Source organism: Myotis lucifugus, unplaced genomic scaffold (genome assembly GCF_000147115.1).
Source record: "Myotis lucifugus unplaced genomic scaffold, Myoluc2.0 scaffold_77, whole genome shotgun sequence".
In the NCBI taxonomy this organism is placed as follows: domain Eukaryota; kingdom Metazoa; phylum Chordata; class Mammalia; order Chiroptera; family Vespertilionidae; genus Myotis; species Myotis lucifugus.
Genome location: NW_005871125.1, coordinates 732,993 through 756,523, shown reverse-complemented (window position 1 = coordinate 756,523; position 23,531 = coordinate 732,993). Strand labels below are relative to the sequence as shown.

The window sequence follows — 23,531 nt, the reverse complement described above, 5'->3', positions numbered from 1 at the left end:
GAGAACTTTTGAGATTTTTAAGAAGGCTGAAAGGCAAAGACAACTCTAATAGGCTCTACCTACACTAATAGGCTACCTTTGAAACTTTTAAGGTGATATGAATGTCATAGTCTACCAATCATGGAAAAAGTACACTTAGAAATGTTTACATAAAGTGTGTACTGTTACATGAAAGCAGAGGTAGACCAGATTTCTCAGGGCAGCTATTCCCAGTGTGGACAGAAGTGTATGTGAGAGCTGCCAGCAGGCCTGCGTTTCCCGTTAGACCCTTGGTGTTCCTTCATCAAGTAAAGTGCCCTGACACAGTGTGGGTGCTTGATTGAAGAAATGAGGCATGTTGGGGACTCCATGCACTCTACATTTGTGGCCTGAAAAACATAAATACTTCGACGATATAGTTAATTATAGAGAATTAATTCAGTTAGGAACTAATTTATTCTATTTTGAAAAGCATAATTCTACTAAATTTCTTGCTTACTATTCATGATAAATGTAGAAAATGTGCTGTTAGTTTTCTTTTTAAAATTATAATTGACATTAAGTCATTTATTATTTATACACATTCATGTCAACATCCTTAAATATTGCTAAGCACCTATGCTGGGTGATCTGCCAAATGTAAGGGTGCAGTGCTGAGGTGGGGGAAGCAGGGTAACAGGGGGACAATTTTGATTTTAAATTGCATCTTTAAGGATGAAGAGATGTTATCTAAAAAATTTTATGAAGTAAGAACATTTAAATAACATCTCAGTTAAGTACTCTATTTTTTTTAGTTTTTGTCTTGTACATTTATCAGTATGTTTATTGGAAGGTTATTACAGAAGGTTAATCTAAACAGGACTAATATGGGAGTGAATCTGCACACCACAACATTCCAGAAAATCTATCCATAAATAAATATGCTGTTCCAAATCTTGAATAACTTAAATGGTGTTGATGGATATGATTTTAAACAGGACTAGCTTGTGTCTCTGAAAATCTGGAGTCTTCACATATGGGTATTTATTCCTATAGATGAAAGAGAAGCCTCATTTAGTTAAATACAGCTGACAGCAGGCTTCATAGATGATTTACACATAGGGTGATCAGATGCGTACCAAGAACACTATTCATGAACTGAAACAATTCCTCCTCCATAACATTTAAAAAAAGGGGCATCTTAGAAGTGCATTTGCATTTCAGAGTCAAAATGATTGTTAGAGTGGAAATAATCTTGATTTCATTTTAAAGTCTTGCTGTGCAACTGATAAAAGACAAAACTTTTTCCTTATTGATTTATGATTTATTTTTGCATTTTTCTTGTAATCAAGACCCTTCAAGCCAGCTTTTATAATAAAGATTAAACCCTGCACTGTCAATAGGGAAGTTCTGTAACTTCTGAGTCCTGCACATTACCTACCATTAGGCTACGGAGGTAGTGGGCAGAGATATTTATTAACCAACTCACCGTGACAAGTTTGCAAAGTTAAAAATAAAAATGTTGCCTGCACTGAATATTATATTGAATCTGTATGGAGTTTTTTTCCAAAATTTTAAATTTATGCCAAGCCAAATCTTATATCTGTTCTGAGAAGTAAAGGCAATGTACAATGGATAGAACGTGGACACTGGAGTTCTATGGCCAAGCTCAAATCTGGCTTTAGTGGTTTTTAGCTCTAGGATACTAATATAGCCTCACTGAACTCAGCATTTGTATTCATAAGACCAGCTATTACTGTTGCAGGAAAGATGACATGAAATCATGTACATGTTAAGTGCTAAAAATGGTAGCTAGCGAGCTTGTTCACAGTTGCTGCGGGTTGTCCTGGGTTCTTGGATGGATTGAGATAGTCCAAGAGAGTTCCATTCGATCCGTCAGCAAATATTTGCAGCGTGTCTGTTGGGTGCCAAGCACTCTGAGCCCCAGGAACAATGTGATGAGGCTCAGCCTTGGCCCTTCAGGGGCTTCCCATTTGCAGAGGCTGTGAAATGATGCTCACTTGGCAGGCCTAGGGCGCATGCTGTGACGGCGATAGAGACGCACAAAGGCAAGGCTGCTGCTTTTCATTTTTGTTTTTAAATTCTCTTATATAAAACTAACTTGTCTCCCCCCACCCCCACCCCCAACGAGGACTTCACTGGGTTTTTTTTGGTGTTTTTTTTTTTCTTTTTCCTGTTAGCACAGTGGTTTTTATTAACCTCTCTCATTGCATTTCCAAATTCCCAACTACAGTAACACAGGATGGCTGCTTTATAAAGTTGAATTCAAGCCATATTCCTTAGTCAGCAGTTGGTTGATTTGGCGGGGACTATCGGGCCTAATATGCTCTCCGGAAACAAGTGATATATGAACATATTTGCATTAATTCTGAGAAACCAGGGAGTTTAGCATCATTATTAAGAACTATCTATCTTTAATTGAGTCTTTTCTTCTAACTTGATTCCAAATTCAGGCAGGAAGCGTTATAAGGGATCCTGGCGGCTTGCTGTCTGTGTGGGAACCGGAGGGCCTTTCAGAACTGCACTTGTTTTCAGCCCAAACAACAATAACGTAGAGCACACATACACTAATTACTAAAATTCTGTGGCACACCAAAAAATCGATTATATGTTTTTTGCCAACCTGACAAAAAATAGGGATAATTTTGATTCATTCACTGGATGGCTACTGTGTTGGCTGTTGTCTTTTTTTTTTATTTGACAGTCTAAGGGAAAAGAGGTCAGTGCTCCTGACTATATAGTCAGGTATTGCATGTTTTAAAAATTCTCACAGCACACCTGTGAAAATTGCCAATGTAGTGCATACAAATTATTCTTAGGTTTACTTTCCTGTACTGTTCTTATAGGCACACCTGTTGATATAGTGGATTCTATTGAATACGTAGGCTTTCTTACCAAATGGTCATGACTTTCCTCAAAGGTTGGAAATTCTTTTAAACTCATGAATAAAGGCTGTTGGGCTTATATTTACCTTCCCGTGACTATTCTTAGTAACATTGGCATGGCTGTGACCTGGCTGTCATTCTGTACAATAATGACAAAATTATAACTAATGATTTTAGCATTAACTATTTGCACTTCTAAGAAGAGTGCCAGAGCTTCTGAAGGAAGCACTATTTAAAATTTCTATGTAGACCCTCATACATTCATATGCACGCATACATCTAAACCACTCTAACATATATTTGCATATTTATATCTAAATTCACATTTTTTTCACCCGTTTTATACACATCCATTTTACTTAAGGGAGGAAAAATTATGAAATTATCAGGCTAACTTAAAGTTAATATCTATTAACCTTATTAGAGGATACTTCACTCTCATTTAGAAGAAAACAACCATGGAGTATCTAGCCTTTCCTTTTCCAGAAGGAGTGAAAATTAGAAAAATTATAATTTTGAATTTTTGTTTTTCCCACAAACATGTCTATTACCCTTATTGTCAGACAGACTTCAATAACGTGTATGACAGAAGTGAGCATTCCCCTAGCAGTAAACTCTTACAAGTCTCCTTGGCTGTAAAAGAATTATAGAATTTGGATAAGCACCTTACTTACATTTATTGGGTCTATTGAATATGTAATACATATGAAAATTAATAAGTAGTGTCTTTACTTGATTTTCAGTGAAAAATGTAGAGACACTTACCTATGGTTTTCTGAATGCCTTTGGGTTGCCTGTTGCTACCGTCTGAATGTTTGTCCCCTCCAAACTGCATATGTTGAAATTCTAATATCCAATGTGATGGTGTTAGGAGATGAGGCCTTTGGAAGGTGATTAGGTCATGAGAGTGGAGCCCTCATGAATGGGGCATGTGCCCTTCTAAAAGAGACCAAGAAGCACCCTGCCTTTCTACCATGTAAGGATACAACTAGAAGTCTGCAACTCAAAAGATCTCCCTCACCTGACTGTGCTGATACCCTGATCTCAGACTTCCAGCCTCAGAACTATGAGATGTAAATATTTGCTTTTTGTTTGTTTTAAATTTATCTTTATGTTGAAAGTATTACAGATTCCCCTCTTTTTTCCCCCCATTGACCCCTTCCAGCCTGCATTTGCCTCCCACCCCACGCCTTCACTACATTATTGTCTATGTCCATGGGTTATGCATATATGCATATAAATTCTTTGGTTAATCTCTTCCCACCCACCCACTCACCCCGCCTTCCCTCTGAGATTCAACAGTCTGTTCCATGCTTCTATGTCTCTGGATCTATATTGTTCATCAGTTTATTTGTTTTTATAAGCCACATAGTCTATAGTATTTTCTTATAGCAGCCTGAATGAACTAAAATGCTTGGAAGTACACATTTGTTTTAAATCTGGTGAATTCTTAAATAATATTTTGAGAGAATTGACACATAAAACTGTTCTTAGAAAATGATTTGGTATAGCATTGAAACAATACGCTATACTGACCTTCTAGGTTTAGTGTATTCATTCATTCAACAAACATCTATTGAGCATCTTCTATTGTAAAACACTCTGGGACATACTGGGGATCTGGAAATGAAAGATTTACTTCTTGCCATTAAAGAGCTTACAGTGTGAGGGGAAGGGCAGTTGAATGAACAGATGTTGGTGAGAGCACAGAAATTATCTGACAGATATATACATAGCATGCACATGGCAGAAGGAGGCATCTAATGTAGTCTGCCGGGTGAAGGGTGATCAAAGACAGCTTCCAGGAGAAGGTGGTCTCTGGGTTGATGGCTTAGTGAGTTACTGGGAAGGTTCACTGACACGGAGGGAGAGAAGAGTCTCCCTGGGAGCCAACATGCAGTTCAGCACAGCTGGAGAATTAGATGGAGAAAGGGGGTGGGTAGAGTGAAGGCTATGATGTTGGAGTTCTGGGACATAATCAAAGTAGGAACAATTTATTGAGTGCCTCGCACTGTAATTTATAGATACTATCCCTATTCTTTTATTGAAAGCATTCTTATTCTTTTTATTCTTTCCACAACTGAAGAAAGAAAAACTTAGGAGCCTAAGTGGCTTGACCCAGAGGCCACACGCCTAATGAGTAACACACAGAAAAGGTTCAGACCCAATCTTGTCTCCAAAGTCAGTGCTTTTTCTATTGATTTGGGGGCTTGGCTTCCCAGGAGTGTTGAATGACATGTTTATATCCTGCAAGCCTTAAAGAGACACTAAAGACTTGCCCTTACTTCCTCTTCCTGGCAGAAATACACTAATGTATCTGGGCATGGAGTTTTCACAATATTATTAATTAAATTCTTATAACAACCTAACACAAGCTTTGATGATTAACAGTAATTTTTTTCTTTAAGTTACTTTCTATGTATTTGAATGGGTTCATTGTCAACAATACTAATTTACATTTAGGTTTAATATAAATAACTAGAGGCCTGGTGCACAGAATTGTGCACCAGTGGGGTCCCTTGACCTGGCCTGAACCCTCTTGTAATCTGGGACCCCTTGGGGTATGTTGGATAGCCTGTTTTAGTTCGATCCCCGCAGGCCTGATCCAGACAGGAGGGAGCCCAATCCTGTGCATTGAGCGTCTGTCCCTGGTGGTCAGTATGCATCATAGTGACCAGTCGACCGGTCGTTCAGTCGTTCGTTCATTCGGTCGCTTAGGCTTTTATATATATAGATGGGTTGACCTGGCCCTGGATTAGCAAAACCAAGAAGTAGAAAATAGCAACATAATGTAATAAACAGACAACTGGATTAGGAGTCCATGCAGAGGCTTAAATCAACCTCTGTCAAAGTGTAAGCATTCAGTTTGACTAGAGTGGTTGATTTCATTATTAGAGGGTTCATAGACTTCAAGACCATAGGATTCAAGACTCAAGTCTTCTTTGGCATTTTCTTCGTCTGCAAAATGGAGATAATTGCTTCACAGGAATAGTGTGAGGATTGAATACAGTGGACCTGTGCTTGATTGATAGCAGCTAATAGATATAGGCCATTTTTCTTTCCTTTATTCAGACATCGCAGTCAAAAAACAAGACTACCGATGGAAGACTTTTCTACCTTCTGGTTCTGAATTAAATACAAAAGGGTTGTAATTATGGGAAGCAAAAGTCACTGTAATTCTATCCCCTAAATTCCAATCTGCCTCAGTTTACATGCCTAACTTTTGAACTTTAGGAAGAGACCACGTTTTCTAGGAGTAGGAAATTTAACAGTAAAATTTTTCATCCTCAATGAGGAACTCCTTCCGTAGCCCACTGCCTGCTCTTGCCCCCAAGATTTCAGGCAACAACTCTCTCCTGAAACAACCTGCTTCCATCCATATTTTATTACTGCTCTTGGACAATGCCTCTTCATTTTGAGGGAATCTGACTCCATGAAACTTTCAGCTAAATGCCTCAATTTTGCTCTGTGAAACAAGAAAGAACTCTAATTTCTCCTCCGTCTTTGAAGTCTTCAGTTAAATATCTCAATCACTCTCTCCTCTGTCCTTCTGATGAAAAATGAGCAACTTCTTTAATAATCCCTTATGTGATATGACCTTCTATCTAGACCTCTCACCATTTTAATCACTTCTCCTTCTGACATACCAAACTTAGCACAATACTTAAACCGATCAGCAATGTACTGTTCAACTATTAACAACCTAGAGGAGTTGATTGTACTTTCATTAATAATGTCTACTATTGGAATAGCTTTTTTCTTTTTCAGGAATTTCCACTGCACTGCTGGTGTACACTAAAGTTGTAGTTACCTTATGTTTGCCTCTTTAGGTAACTACATATTTTTTTAAAAATATGAACTGCTATGTAGCTATGTTTCTTTAATTCTATATTTATGTGATTTAAAAAAAAATCATGATAGAATATTTTGCAATTTCATTAGGTTAGTTTCAGGTTCTTGGAAAATTTGAAAATGTATGATTGTGCCTTTTTTTCTTTTCTTTTTTTTTATTTGCCTTGTTTTATCTCTCTTGCTGTCAAAGCTCTTTCTTGTCCACAGAAGTGACCAACATTTGCCTCCGTTCATCTCCTTGGCTGGGGCACATTGTGTGCGATTGTTCGAGGAGGTCAGCCCTGAGTCTGGTGCACAGCCAAATGAGTCATTACAGAATCTCCCAACATTCAAAGGCAAAATTCTGGGTGGCAGGTGCCTTGATTAGCTTGATTTGTATTGTCTCTGGGCTTCAAAAATGCATTTTACAAGAGTAGAGAGAACTGTTTCCCAGGATACTTGTTATCTTTAAAAATACTGAGGCTGCCTTTTCATTGGCTTTATTAAGTTGATATGTTTAACTAACTGGCAGTGGCTGTAAGATGAGTTACATTTAACTTCTAACCAGCAATGTTGCTGTGAGTTCGAGGCAGGGCCAAATAGTTTGGCTCTGAAGTTCATTGTCAAGAAGTATCCAAGATTTCGAATGTTTATCGCAATTAACATTGAGAGTGTGTAAAATTAGGCTACACATGTTATAAGAATCCTTTTTTCTCTTGAAATTTTTGGCTTTTAGATTCCCAGACCTGGCAGGCAATCTTTTTGGCTCTTCTGCTTCTGATCCTAGCTGTTCTCACAAAATGCAAACACATGCAAAAACATTGTAATAAACCTCAATGTTCAGTCATGTTCGGTAAGACTTCAAAAGATGTTTGCTTTGAACTTGGTTCTAAAGATGGGCATACCTTCATGAGAATGAAAGATATCTTCTTACTCTCTATGATGTGGTTTGGCCCTTTCCAGGACCCTAAAGTAATCTTTGTTCTGGAAGGCACATTAAATTCACTTTTGGACTAAGAATTAACATAGAAATTTCCTCCTATAGAACATCTTGAGGCTCTGGTCTCCAAAGGGGCAAGGATTTTAGACCACAAAGGAAAAACTACACTGCATCAAAGAGACTTGGAATGTCATCATGAGCTCTGTGCCCTGTCTTAGATTTAATGAAGCCTTTAGATTGTGGTTCGTGAGGTTGGTGGGTGTTGGATGATATGTATAATCTCTGATATCACTGTGCAGTTTACAAAAACGTGAGATGAGGCTGAAGGGGTGTAGTAAGCCCTGTAGTTAGCAGAATATGATTGGAAAGGTACCTTCTGTAAACAGGTCCTTCCACATCCTTCCCTACTTTGTTTCATTTCTAAGTTTTATCCAGCTTCTCTAAGTCTGTCCTACAGAGAACCTTTGCCTTTGATCCCGCCTCAGATAGACCATTTTAGCTGGTGGGACTGAAGGTCTCTTTATATATATATATATTTATTGATTTTTTACAGAGAGGAAGGGAGAGAGATAGAGAGTTAGAAACATCGATGAGAGAGAAACATCGATCAGCTGCCTCCTGCACATCTACTGGGGATGTGTCCTCAACCCAGGTACATGCCCTTGACCGGAATCGAACCTGGGACCTTTCAGTCCGCAGGCCGACGCTCTGTCCACTGAGCCAAACCGGTTTCGGCTGAAGGTCTCTTTTTGACAATTCCATTGGAGCTCCCTCCTTTACTGTTATTCTTATATTCTATCATAGTTTATTTTTGTTTATCTATATTTTGGGGCCATTATAAAACTCAGAACAAACATAGTCAATTTTCTTTCTCTAGTTCACATTGGGATAATAGTTTCTGTGGATCCTGAATAGATCTAAAGTATGACTTCTTGCTACTAAAATCTCCCTGATTGTGTCATTTCTATAATATTCAAAGCTTTTACCAAAGTCTTTGTCTTTCTGTGTTTCTCAGAATATTTCCAAAATTATGTCTTTCTAGCTGGCCTGTCAAGTCTGATTGAACATCAAAATATATCTTATGTTAGATTTTGTTGGCATTGTGGACCTCTGTTGACTTCTTCCCTCAGGCCCTGCAAATGGTAAGGGTAGGTCTGTGGGACTGACAGTGTAGCAGGCCAAGGCAGTCAGCATGGAGAGTAATGGGAACATGTGGTGGTTTGGGTGGGGGCAATGCAAGCATGTGGGTTAGGGAAGTCTTCCTGGAACCAGTGGACTGAACTTAGACTTGCCAAGAGTAGAATTTTACCAGGTGACATCAACAAGATAGCATGCCATGCACAAAGCAATGGGTTGAGGAGGGACGGAAGGACAGAAGGAAGGACAAAAGGATGCAGAGAGATAGAGCCACTGACTGTGGGGTGACCTGGAATGTATTGAGCATGACTGGAGTATTGCAGAGGGTCATGAGTTGCAGGATAGATGGTCAGGAACAAAGTATTGTTAAGGATATAGTCTTTCTCCATTTCCTCAACAATAAATTTACCTTGACTTGTGTCATTCACCTCTTTACAGTTTTGATGTTCCAGACTTTTTAAAATTCCCTTTTATCTCATCCTCAGTCAACCTTCCATTTACCTATGAATTTACTGCTGAAAACGTATTTGTATGTGAAGCCATTCACCTGTCATTAAAAGTGCAATAATTTTTATTGAAAGAATGACACAAAAATAAGAATAGGTAAATTAAAAAGTGGCATCTGATTTTCCCACTTTCAGGTCCTCATCCAAGCTGTATTCTTAAAGAATTAAGCATATCTCTAATTGCCCTACCTTATAGAGTATAAGGTTGGTTTTCTCTGTCTTTCATTCACTAAAATTCTGCTAAAACTAATACTAATAATTTCTATCCTGATTAATAATGATGACAGCCAGGAACTTAGTCTCATCTTCTGTGATCTAGAGACATTATTTTATTTAATCATCACAATAAGCCATGAGGCACATGGTGTTATAACCATTTACAGATGAGGAAATTGAGACCCAGAGCACTTATGTAACTTGCCCAGTGCACATGAGCATAAGTGGCAGAACTAGGGTATGAACACATATTTGCTTGACTCCAAAGCCTGTACTCTTGCCTCTCTAGGACATCACCACCTTTTGCCACCTTCTGACAGTACATGGAGTCAAGGCCAAGTCTTAGTCTTGTGCCCGGCCTATGTTAAGCAGAAGAAATACTGTACATAAATATAGGTGATGAGTTTGGATGCAACAGTGGAAACTGCCTTTTCACATTATCCTAGAGGCAGGGAAAACTTCAGAGTTAGTAACTGTGATACTGTTAATAAGTTAAAGAACCCCTTATCTCCTCCTCTGAGTCACTTCACTTACTCATTTGGAAGCCACCTCTTTTTCATTATACTTCTACACATTTCCCCCACGGAAGTCACAACTCTCCTAGTGACACTGTTTATGGCATCAGCTGCCAAGTCTGTGACAGGCCAGATCATTTTAATTTATGCATTTTGTTTATTTGGTTTGAACCACTTAAGGAATCAATTAAAAATAAAAACATTAGCCCCTTTCAAATCAACGTGTTAAGGATTAAAAATAGGCTTTTGAATGTAAATGTGCTTCTGCATTGTACTGCCTGTATTTATTTACATTGACAAGTCAGTGAAAAAGGATTTTTCTTAGAAAGTTTAAATTATTCTATAGCTCATTAAATAATGCAAAGGTTTCTGACATGTGAAACTGGTCTTATTTGTTGTTGAGTTGAAAACTCAGACACATACGTTAAAAGAAACAAACAGAAAATCATTTGTGTCCATGCATCGGTTAGAGAAATGTTCCCCTCAATGTAGAAAAATCCCTAGTATTATTACTTATCTAAAAAATCAGTCATTTTTTATATGAAAGAAGCATGGGCTGTGAACAGGAGAAACCAAAAAGTCCTGGTGCTGCATGAACATTGGGCATGTCAGGTTTCCTGCGTGCTGCATCTGAGCCACAGTGCAGGAGGTTGGTCACCTTAGGCATTTAACCATTTTGCAAAGACACAGGTTAATTTAATTTTAAAAGAACACATTGTATATCTGATTTAAATTATGAAGCTGACATTCATATTTCACTGACCTTGGAGAATTTATACAGGTACTTTACAAATTCCAAAGTGGCATCTATTGATTTTTTTAAAAAGCTTAATGGGAGAGAATTTAAAGGCTTAATTATTTCAAATTATAAAAATCAGAATTGCCAACTGATTTTTATGAGGTTGGTGTTATAATTAGATTAGCTTAAGATTCAATCAGAAGGATAAGAGTGTCCTTTAACTACCTTTCTAGACATATAACTAGTAATTGCCTCTTTACATAGACCGGAAGATTTGGATCAATGAAGGATTAAATATGTAACCATGGAGATGTAGCCAACCAGAGATAGAGAATTATAAATTTCACTCTTACTTTTTAAGAGTTTCATTTGGACTTTACATTTATGCCTGTATCAATATAGTTGCCATTAGACATGGCTATCAGTTTCCTTTTAAGTCTCTTTTTATTACAAATAGAACACAAACATATAAAAATCACCCAAATCAAATGTTTGGCTTAATTATTTATTACAATGAGAACGCTACCCAGGTCAAGAAGTGTCCACAGTGTGCCCTGTCCCAATCACAACCTCTGCCTCTTCCCACAAATAACTAGTCTAACTTTTATAATAATCAACGACTTGCATTTTAAAAGTAGCTTTGTCACCCAAATATGCATCCCTTGACATTATGTTAACCTCGCCAACTTTTTAAAGTTAGATGTCCTTAAGTCTCTTTTAATCTATAGGTTCCTCTTCTATTTCTTGCATTTTCTTACAATTTATCTGTTAATGTACCCTGACCCTTACCTGTAGAGTTATCCACAGGTATGCTAATTTCATATTCTTGGTGCAGTTCAATATGTTTTCAGTTCTTAATATTTTCCTGAAAATTTTCTGGAAACTGGATAAAGCTACTCTTTGGCACAATAAAAAGAGTTACATATGTCTGGCTGGTGTTACTCAGTGGTTGAGCATTGATCCATGAATCAAAAGGTCACAGGTTCAATTCCTGGTCAGAGCACATCCCCAATAGGGAGCATGCAAGAGGTAGCCAATTGATGATGTTTCTCTTTCATCAATATTTCTATCATTCTATCCCTTTCCTTTCCTCTCTCACTAAAAATCAATAAAAAAATTTTTTTTAAAAAGAGGTGTGTAATATCTGGTTGTTTTCTCATTTTATAATCTTAGCAGCCATTGATGCTTAATGCCAGTACCTATTTATTTACTAGTAGTTGCTAAGTGGTGATATTTGAACTCTATTATTTTTTTAGTATTTGTATGTTAGAATACTTTTGTTAAGAAACTCTTTCCTTCATTTACTATTTGCTTAGCCAGGAATTCAGTCAATTCTCATAAGAAAGGCAGGATAAACACCAAGACTTGGAAGGCAAAAACTAATAATAACAATTTTTGCCCTCCAATAACTTAGGGTTAAATAGTAAAGAATGATTTACCATTTAAGCAGAGATTATAATAGAGTGTGATATGTATTTTGAGAAAGATGTGTACAGTGTCAGAATATAGAGACATGAGTGACGGGACAGGGTAGGAGGCATGAAACCAATAGGTGGGCAGATCAGTAGAGATATATACATTAAATACTGCACTTTACAGGGGTATAACTCTTTGGAGTTTCTAGTACTCTTTGACCTTCACAATCTCAGATGAAACACAACCCTGTGGTTCTGTTGTCTATACTTTCTATTTGAGGAAACTCAGCTTCAAAAGAAAGCCGTGACTCTCAAGATCTCATGGCAGATGATTTGCTGTGTTGCCACATTAAATCATTTTACAAAAAATGAATACTCCTTTTTGTACATAATAAAAGTGAAATGGTATTAATAATTGACATGATAAATTAATCAGCACATATCAGAGAAGACACACATGACTAGAGCAATAAATTGTTCAAGGTCAAATAGATTTTTTTAAAGTCGATTGACTAATGATATATATCTCAATCTAATTTTTAAGTCAATGCAATTCAAAATCATTAACACTAAGCTATCCATTCTTACAGCCCCACCCTCTTGTCCATCCCTTCTCTTGTCCAACATCCACTGATGAAAGATTCTCCTTTCCCAAACAGGGAGCCTCTCATTCATTACTGGCTTTGTCCCCGCCCCCCTTTTTTTTACATAGGATTAAAGGAAAGAATGAAATATCTTTTTTCTTTTCAACTGAATAACCACTTTACAGAAAATAATAAGAAACACTAAAATGTTCTAAATCATTAAAAATTTAACATTATAAGTAACTAGAGGCCCGATGCACGAAATTCGTGCAAGGGGCTTGGTCCTTGTAGCCCAGGCTGCCTCAGCTGGCCCTCGCAGCCCTGGCTTTGTCTGGAAGGTCGTCCAGAAGGTTGTCCAGATGGTTGTTCTGCTGTTCGGTCTAATTAGCATATTAGCTCTTTATTATATAGGATAATCATTAATTCCATAATTGCTTCTGCCCTTCTTCATTCTTTAAGGTAAGGGCATTACTGCTAAAGGCACTATTTAGCTTATTTTAATTTAAAAGTTGGTTAGGGATTGAGTATTCTCTGTCCCTTCTGAGGGGACAAATTTAGCTCCTGATCATTAGTGGAACTTAAAGTTATCAGAGTGGATCATAACATCTTATCTTTTTTTAAAATATGTTTTTATTTATTTCAGAGAGAGAGGAAGGGAGAGGGAGATAGATATTGATCACTACCTCCTACAGGCCCCCTACTGGGGATTGAACCCTCAACCCCACGTGCCCTGACTAGGAATTGAACCAGTGACCTCTTGGTGTATGGGACGATGCTCAATCCACTGAGCTACACCCATCGGGCATAACATTTTATCTTAAAACTAGAGGCCCAGTGCACGAAATTGTGTGTGGATAGGGTCCCTAAGCCTAGCCTGCGAACAGGGCCATCTTCTGCCCTCTCGCCAGTCCCCAGTCCAGCCCCACCACCACCACCCACCCCAGTTCCTCATTTGCCATCCGGCGATCAAAAGAACAGCCCACTCTGCCTTAGGTGCCTTGTGCCATCAAAAGGCACCTGGCCCTTTGCTCCCTTTAAAGAAGTAAAATAAATGCCCTTTCTCTGCACCTGTCTCTTCTCTCTCTTGTGAATCCTTTCACAGCCAGCGTCACCAGCCAAAACCCTAACAATGACGTGGGAAACTCAACCAGGAAGCGCTATGCCTGTGGGAGGAGGTGCAGGGAACCAGGGATGCCCCCTTGCTCCTGCCCCTCCCTTCCTCCCTCCCTCTGTCCCTGCACTGGCCCAGCAGCCTGGCTCAGCCCCTCTCCCATCTTGGAGCTGCTCAGCTCAGGCTCTGGCCCCACCCATCCTGCAGGGAAGAGCATGCGCAGTTTCTTGCAGACCCAGAAGTGGCTGTGGAGAAGAAGGTGGCGTTTATGCTTTAAGGCTGATGTACTCCATCCACCTCCCAGCAATGAAGGCTGAGGGTCGCTGCAGGCACTGAAGTCCTTATTGAAGTCTCTGCTCTGGAGCCTCTCACAGCAGTGAGTCTGCGTCCCGGGAGGCTGTGCAGTGGAGGCGCCACGTTCCTTTCAGAAGAAACTGAGGATCGATCAGAGCCTGTGGGTGGTGGGGAGGGACCAAGAGGTCTGCCCCCTGCCCCTTGCCAGTCTCCAGTCCCACCCTGTCGCCATCCAGCCCGGTTCCCCATGGTTCCCCATTGGCCATCCAGTAATCGGAGCTTGCGGACTGGAGGGAGGGACCAAGAGGTGGTTAGTGCACCTCATAGCGACTGGTCGATCGGTCATTCTGGTCATGACGCCTAGCCTTTTATTATATAGGATGCTCCTATCTGTTAGCCTTTAGCAATGCTAAAGCAATCAGGTATCTTCTCTACTGGATAAAGCTGTCATTTTCAGAGACAAATGGTCTGCAATGATGCTATATTTATCCATAAGATTGTGGGCAAGTTTTCATTAAAAAATTCTGAATTATTTAAAAGATGTATGAACTTTCCAAAAATGTCTGCGTTTCTAGCTGTGGCACCCACTATTTTACTATTTAGAAATAGATCCCTGCCTGTTTTCTTGGACATCAGTAGCTGCCAGTAGAATATGCTGGAATTTGAAAAGCTGAACTTCAATCCTCTGCCATCTGTCACCAATGCAATAGCCTTGTGTAATAATGTAATTAAGAAATATAGCACACAGCATCATTATCAGCATCTGTATTACAGGGAATTATAGTATAAAATTAGGAAATAATACATGATGTTAATATCTCTCTATCTAAAAATACAGTGCAGAGTATAATTGGTGCTCCTCATTGTAATACTTGTGGTTTCATATATTTGCTCTGTTGTGCCTGGGACCTTGCACAACATTTTCTTTCTGCCTGATATGAGTCCTCTTTCTATTCAGCTTCCTATTCTGGCTAATTGACTAAGTCTTGAGGACTAAGCTTTATAATAACTTCCTCAACTTTCAATCCCTCCACATTGTCTTCTTCATCACATGTATCCAGTGGGCTACACCAGTTCCCAGCACATGTGAGCTTTCAACACATGCTTATTAAGTAAATGAAAGCCTAGGTGGCTTTTCCTCCTATTTTTTCCCCATAGCACCTTGGGCTTACCTGTGCCAAGTAACTTTTGCTCTATATTCTAATAACTTGTGTATTTGTTTTCTCAAAATGAACTTTTTATGATAGGGCTTAGTTCTTGTCCACCAGTTTGTCTCCACACTAGCACAGCATGTGGCACACCATAGGTGCTTAATAAATGCTGGTGGAATAAATAACGGGTGGACTTTTGTGGGTTCCTTGGGTTCAGAAATGTCCTGGCCATCCATCTCAAGCTCTCTTCTTCTATGGATTCTAAATACTTCATGTATGTCTTAGGAAGGTGCTCTCTGTGTTAGGATTATTGTTTAGTTTCATTTGAGAAAAGGTGGGGAGAAAGATCATTCTGGTGGTGGTAAGGATCTCATGAAAATGTCTTTGACAGAAATTAGTACCAGAGGTCTTAGACACAAAAGGTTTGTGAGTAAATGTACTCTCCATACAAACGGAAGTCTTTATGCATTTTGTCTAAGGATTAGTCAGAGGTAAATTAAAATTACCTACTGATTGAAAGAAAAGAAGCATGGTATAGTGAAAAATGGCAATAGATTCAGGAGGGTGTGGGCCTAGACCTACTTCTGTCTCTAGGATATTCCGTCTCATGAAAATGTTCCCTTAACTGCAAAATAACTAGGGGCGTAACAAGAGCCTTTGTCTCTAACAGCCATGTCAAATTTTTTTTCTGAGTTTATATTTTGTAATTCACATTTAAAACATTTTTATCTCAACTTTGGTTATATTTAGGTTCATGATAAGTAAAACCACATTTCAGGAAATACCTTTTTTTCCTTTTGTTTAAGGCACAGTTTCCATGTATTCTGCCCTTTCCCTCCTTCACATGCCCTGTCTGCCTCCCTTATACCCCCTTTCCTATCTTTGTTTCTCAAGGGAAGTTGCATTTGGATATTCTTAATTCATTTCCAGGTGCTTCCAAAAATATTATGTTGTTAGAATGACTTGTTATTTAAAATGCCAGTTCTTTAAACCTATGGAAAGGATGAATGAAGTTGATAGCTTTGTGTTTTAGAAGATATTTTATTTCACTAGCGCCCCTACAGAGCGCTCTTGATTTGGGCTGTATCTTCTGATCCTAACACATAGAGATCCTACCACCTTGTTCTTTTTTTTTTAAATTCTTTATTGTTTAAAGTATTACATGAGTCTCCTCCCCCCGCCCCCATTGACCTCTCCCCCACAACCCTCTCCCAAACACAAGCCCTCACCACTGTCTGTGTCCATTGATTTTGCTCATATGCATACATACAAGTCCTTTGCTTGATCATTTATCCCCTCAACCGCCCCCCCCAACCACCACCACCACCACCACCACAACCACCACCGCCGCCTTTCCTCATAGGTTGTACAGTCTGTTCGATGCTTCTATGTCTCTGGTTCTATTTTTGTTCATCAGTTTATATTGTTCATTATATTACACAAATGAGTGAGATCATGTGATATTTATCTTTCTCTGACTGGCTTATTTCGCTTAACATAATGCTCTCTAGTTCCATCCATGCTGTTGCAAATGATAATAATTCCTTCTTTTTCTTGTCCACTTGGCCTTGTACCCCATTTGTAATCCTCTCTGTGAGGTGTTTGTTTCCTCTGTATTTTCCACCTGCCATCTTTGACTCCATGCTCCTCCTCCTCAGTGCTCCTCCTCACCAGTGCTGTCCGTGTCAGTGACTCATGAATGGCAGTTACAGCCATGCGTCAGTTCTGTGTGGCCTCTGAAACAAACAGTGTTGTGTGAGTTGCTCCTCTCCTCTGCGGTAGAGTGGAAGAGGACCTGCCTGACACTGTGGGAAGAGGCAAGCCTGAGAAGAAGCCTTATAGGACACCTAGTGATTTAGTTACATTTGATCATCAAGAAAGCCACCAGTTATCACCGTGCCTTAGCAGAAGAGTGCATGTGTCCAGACAAACAGGGAAAACCATTGCACTCCAGCTCCAGGGAAACCAAGCTCCCTCTTCAGTGAGCACCCAGGGACTGCGCTGCAGCATCTCACCGTTAGCCCTCGGGTGTGCAGAGGCCATCCATCCAGACTACAGATGCTGGCCCCTCCGGAGAGCATCTGTAACAGCAAGCAGTTTGTCACCTCATCCTCTTGCCCTTAGCCTGCCAGGCATAGGGGGAGGGATTATTAGGACAAAAGGACTGGTCTGTCACTCAGAAGATCCAATTGGAAGAACGCACAGCATTCCTTCTACACTCGTTGTCCTAATGAGGGGAGATAGTGTAGCAAGTTCAACCATAAAAAGCCGTTTATCTGAAGTAATTTTCCAGCCATCTCTATATGCTTTGAGTTAAATTCCTCACAGTTAAGGGGGTTTATGTGGATTTGATTTTTCCTTATAGTTTATCTTTTAGTTTAAATAAGTATAACTATCTTTCCTCTTTTGTTATCGTATCCATTGAGTTTCCTACAAGCTTGGAGCATGTGGAAACATCTCAACTGCAGCATATTAATTTTTGTTGTGAAAACCATGATTTGGAAAAAAAATATTACCATATGTAAGTTTTTAGGAATACCAGCACTTTATTTCTAGCTTAATTTTGTTTAGAAATGAGCATGCTTTTAAAAAAATCCCCTCAAAGTGCTTTATAGTATACATCACTTTTTTAACTAAAGTAAATTTATTTTTTTTTATTTTTTAATTTTTTAATATGTTTTATTGATTTTTTACAGAGAGGAAGGGAGAGAGATAGAGAGTTAGAAACATCAATGAGAGAGAAATATCGATCAGCTGCCTCCTGCACATCTCCCACTGGGGATGTGCCCGCAACCCAAGTACATGCCCTTGACCGGAATCGAACCCGGGACCCTTCAGTCCGCAGGCCGACGCTCTATCCACTGAGCCAAACCGGTTTCGGCAAATTTATTTTTTATGTTTTAAACTTTTTGTTTCCACAAGGTAAAGAGGGTTGGAGTGGAATCCAGTCCCAGAAATACCCTGCTTAGCTCCTTGATTTTGAACCCTTCACTCAGCATGTCTCAGCATTCTTCAATTTATGTATTAAATTGTCCTGGGGATATCTTTTCTCAAGTCATCATGAAAAACTAATGAAATGAGATAATATATGTGAAAGTTCTTGAAAAGTTAACAAAGAGGGTCCTCAAAGAGTTAGAAACAAAAGTAAACTTATTCACACTTATTTAGTTATCATTTAAACACATATGGTGTTCTAGAGTTTATCGTTTCCTGGTATCCCAGAATTTATTTCCAAATGTCTCCCGCATGTAAGATAAAAATATAATTTATCCAAACTAACAAGTTGTTTGACAATTTTGGTCACCAGTGTTCGGATGAACTTGTGATATATGTTTAAATTATTTTAAATGTCAGTGATTTAAACTGCAGTGATTACCAGCATTCACTGAAGTGCTAGGAAAAGGCACAGTAACGGAGAATTAACTAATAACATACAAGGAAGGTGCAAAAGATTTATATAAACATTTGGGAAAAAGCAGGTTAATGACCTGTACACTTTCCCTAAAATATTCTTAAGTCCATGTATTAGATCCCCAAACACATTTATAGAATACAGACTTAGTGACTTTTTCTTAATCTTATCTAATAAAAGACAAAAAGGGTAATTAACCGTACCTCCACTACGCTTCCCATTGGCTAATCAGGGCGATATGCAAATTAACTGCCAACAAAGATGGCGGCCAGCAGCCACACAGCTGAAGTGAACATGAGGCTTGCTTACTCCAATGATGGAGGAAGCCAAGGTTCCCCGCCTGCTGCGGCCCGGCTCTGAGCTCCGGAAGCAACAAAGTTTCAATTATAGAAGCTAAACAAACCCCAGATACCTGCTTTCAGCCGGCCACAGCCTCAGAGCTGGGAGCGCCAGTGATGGCAACAGAGTTTCAATTATAGAAGGTAAATAAATCCCAGAATAAAAAAAAAAAAAAAAGGAGAGGCTGGGAGCTTCAGTCGCCCGCCAGCCTGCAAACGGCCCTCAGCCCCTCACCCAGACTGGCCAGGCACCCCAGTGGGGACCCCCACCCTAAAGGGGGTGTGGCCAGCCTGAAAACAGCCATCATCCCCTCATCCAGGCTGGCCAGGCACCCCAGTGGGGACCCCCACCCTGAAGGGGGTGTGACCAGCTGCAGACAGCCATCAGCCCCTCACCCAGGCTGGCCAGGCACCCCAGCGGGACCCCCACCCTGATCCGGGACACCCTTCAAGGCAAACCAGCCAGCCCCCACCTGTGCACCAGGCCTCTCTCCTATACAGTAAAAGTGTAATATGCAAACTGACCCTAACAGCAGAATGACTGGGAATGACTGGTCACTATGACACACACTGACCACTGGGGGCCAGACGCTCAATGCAGGAGCTGCCCTCTGGTGGTCAGTGCGCTCTCACATGGGGGAGCTCTGCTCAGCCACAAGCCAGGCTGATGGCTGCCAGTATAGCGGTGGTGGTGGGAGCCTCTCCTGCCTCCTCAGCAGCGCTAAGGATGTCCGACTGCAGCTTAGGCCTGCTCCCCGCTGGCAAGTGGACATCCCCCGAGGGGTCCCAGACTGTAAGAGGACACAGGCCAGGCTGAGGGACCCCCCCGCCCCCAGTGCACAAATTTTTGTGCACCGGGCCTCTAGTCTTATTATAATAACACATTTACAAAACATTTTATACTACACATTTAGCATTCTGTCCTAAGATTTCGTCAGCTGTTCTAGGTGGTTATATGTTTATGTGACCTAAAATTGCTGTTGCCTTGAAAAAAAAACTTACCTCCTCCACCGTAAGAAGTTGCCCATCTGTTAATCTCACAAACATCAACTGAGATGCTGGGGGGATGGTAAAGTTTTGGTGTTGCTCCTAGGTTTCAATCTCCTCCATGACTCTCTTCTTTCATTCTTTCTTCTTCCTCTCCTGACTTTGTCAACCTCTCTTCCTCTTTGCCTCTAGGGAGAAGCCCCCAGTGGAGGACAGTCATTGAAACACTACATGGAAGAAGTGAGTTTTAAGGTGGCCTGTAACACAGTCTGAAAACAGTCTATCTATCATATAGGATGAAACCCTCACGTGGGCTTTCTCCATCCGCCTGTAGGGTTTCCAGTCTATGCCCACTCTTTGGTCATGCCCACAGAAACAGGGTAACAAATAATGGTATAAAAATGGCTTTTGGTCCTCATTGGTAGGGAGATACGGTGTGTCAATTCATCCTGAAAATGAAGGTATAAACCTAGTACTATTATGTATTTTCACTCATAAACATTTGCTAATATCCTAGTAAATGAAAAACACATGCTTTTTGTTGGCCATGTCCAAAAAAGTAAGACATGATCATTGCTCTTATGACAAGAACAATCTATACCAACTGTCTTAACAATTTAAATATGTAGATATTTGTGGAAAACCCATTTAGACTTCTGATTTATTTGGAAGATATCCAAGGGTGCTCTGCGTCACATGCTGTGTCTTTGTGCAGTTTGCAAATGGAATTTGGGGACTTTCAGGTAAACCAGTGCATAGAATCCGTAAAACTTGATCTGAAACCAATCCACAGAGGTCACTAAATTAGTCACCTGAATTGTTGCAGGTGAAGGGATCTGGGAGACAACTTGGTGATGATGTCATGGAAGCACCAAGTATTTGGTTCTCAGCAAGACAATCTGTGTCTCTAATTAGTCTATTCTCCCATGCACGAATCCATTCAAAAACAATTTTGATTGCCCTACTGAATGTACTGTGTAGTCCATTGATTCATTCAGAATACTGAACCTATACTGAAACTCGCTTTTACTTCTAGATATCACTTGGAAAGAAAAACCAGAGTGAATAGCACCCCTTTAAGTCTCTAACATTCTGAGTTTTCATGCTTGTTTGGGGGTGGTTGGAATTTTGTGAAAGGTACATGGAGAAGGAGTAATGAAGAAAAAAAAGGGAATAGCCAGGCAGATGTTTTAAGTTCAGGTTAGAAAAATCAAAATATATGGGGCAAAACATTGGAGGATTGGAGCACCAACTTTAAATTTCCACTTAATGAATTTGATACAAAAATTGAATAGAATACATTAAGCAATTAATGTTGCCAAGAAGAGGCAGACACTGTTTTCAACATGTGCACCAATAGAATCTCCCTTTAGGATTCTGTTTGCTCAAGCTCTTGGCTCAGCATCCCACTTGCTGGTAGGGGGCCTTGTAATGTGTCCTGTATAGGACTAGCACTGTGGAGGAAAGGGAGCATTGCAGTGTTGATATACGAAATGGGCTGCATATAGCTGATAGAACTTTTAAAGGGTCTTATATTAATTTTGCAGTTCTAAAACAACAACAAAAAAGATCCTTATTTTCCTCATCATTACAAATGTGCAACCTAAATGTACAAGTTGTACACAATTGTAAATGCTCAATGTGACATGAAGGCTGAGAATGTGTACCTTCTCAGTGTGGTGCTCAGACTAGCAACATCGTCATCACCTGAGGTCTTGTAAAAAATGCAAAATCTCAGGGCTTAACACCAGATCCTAAGAATCAAAATCTGCATTCTAACAAGATCCCCATGTAATTCATAAACACCCTAAAGTTTGTAGGCACAACCATAAAGTGTTCTTTCCAACGCTATTTCTACAGAGGAACTTCATACAGCATGGGAAAAAATCAATGTTATATAATATAGGTAGAGGAACATTTTGTTAGTAAATTTATGAGTTTTGTTTATTCATCTACTCTGAGGAATAATATTTTTGGTTGATTCAGGGTATAAAACCTCAGGATCTTATGAGATTCATTACTGACTTTCAGTTTGAGTTTACAAGTATGTGTGAACTACCCAAGGTAAGCCTTGCCTTTCTTAGGGGTTCAATTTCACATAGTAATTTTTATCTAACGTTGGTTGATATTTAGCTTTTAGCTCTTTTTAAAATCAATAAGTGATCATTTTTACAGTAAAACTAAGTTTGATCTTAATTAGTGAACTACTGACTTACTGAAAGTTCTTTTCAGACAATAATTATTGGATCTTTAGGAAATATATTTAAACTCTCCTTTATTGCGAACAAGTTAAAAATGTGAGCCAAAAATTGATAGTTTTTGTTTTTTTCCTCACTTATGCTCTTATTTCACTTTCCCTCTTTCTCATATTCCTAGAATCAGAAAACATTAAGGAACAGTGTGTGTGTGTGTGTGTGTGTGTGTGTGTGTGTATGTGTGTATGTGTGTATGTGTGTGTGTGTGCTTGGGTAGAAATATGGTTGGAGAATATGTTGGATAATGCTTCTAAGTTCCCTTCTACTGTTAAAATTTGAATTCTAGGACACCCATTTTTTATTTTAATGAATGTATAAAGGCATTCTATGGAGGTAAATTTCTGAATTTATTATTTTTAAGCTCTTTAACTGGCTCACATCACTTATCTACTTGGAGATGTTTCCTCTTTTTAAAATGGGAAAATTGTACAGGCAATCTGTCTCACAGGATTGTTGTAATAAACAAAGTTCACACATATGAAACTTTAAGCAATGGTTAAGATATAAATAACAATGTTTTTGTTGCTATTACTATTTTTGCACATACAACACACACACACACACACACACACACACACATGTATTGAAAGCAATTGTCCCATATTTTGGGTCAGGTAGTATAAAATCCTCATATTCTGCTTATAGCCACCAGACTTGTGGTGGACTGTACCTGGAAGGTATACAAGGTGGTAACTTTCAGTGTGTGGTCACTTGTAAGCACTGAGCAAACCAGTTTGCACGACCTAGTAAATATTTCTGAACAGATTGTTGAGCTACTATCAGCTGAGTTTCTGACAATTACTAGGAGCTTCCAACCCCATTAATTATGTGTTCAAAAACACAGCATTTGGCATCTTAAGAACTAATTATTCCCAGTTCCTACTCTTAATTTTTCAGTCTATTATGATTTCTTCATTATGTCCCAATTGTCTGAGTAAGCAGTTTATCTCCCAATATCTCCACTTGTCTAACAGATGTTCTCTCTAAATAGGCGTTGGCACTTCTTAGAAAGGAGTCATCCCTGTTCGAAGAGAATAAGTTAATCATGTGGAAAGCTTTAGAGGGAAATGTCACTTCCTTTGCTTAAACCCACCCCCTCTTCACTCAATATTAATGAAAATCAAAGCAAGCAAACAAATACATTGACAGTAACTCTGACTTCACTTTTTTCTCTCTCTCTTCATCCCCTTCCCTCAATTACTTCCTTCTTTCTTTTAAGAATATTTTTTTCTAGTT

General features: G+C 39.3%; 1 protein-coding gene across 1 annotated transcript in view; it reads left to right on the top strand.

Annotated features, from left to right (window-relative positions):
• CUNH8orf34 (chromosome unknown C8orf34 homolog) overlaps positions 1–23,531 on the top strand; it is a 198,594-nt gene that overhangs the window by 151,241 nt on the left and 23,822 nt on the right. Inside the window, exon 10 of the mRNA XM_014457445.1 lies at positions 20,233–20,280. Coding sequence (XP_014312931.1) covers positions 20,233–20,280 — 48 coding nt within the window. The remainder of the gene's footprint in view (positions 1–20,232; positions 20,281–23,531) is intronic.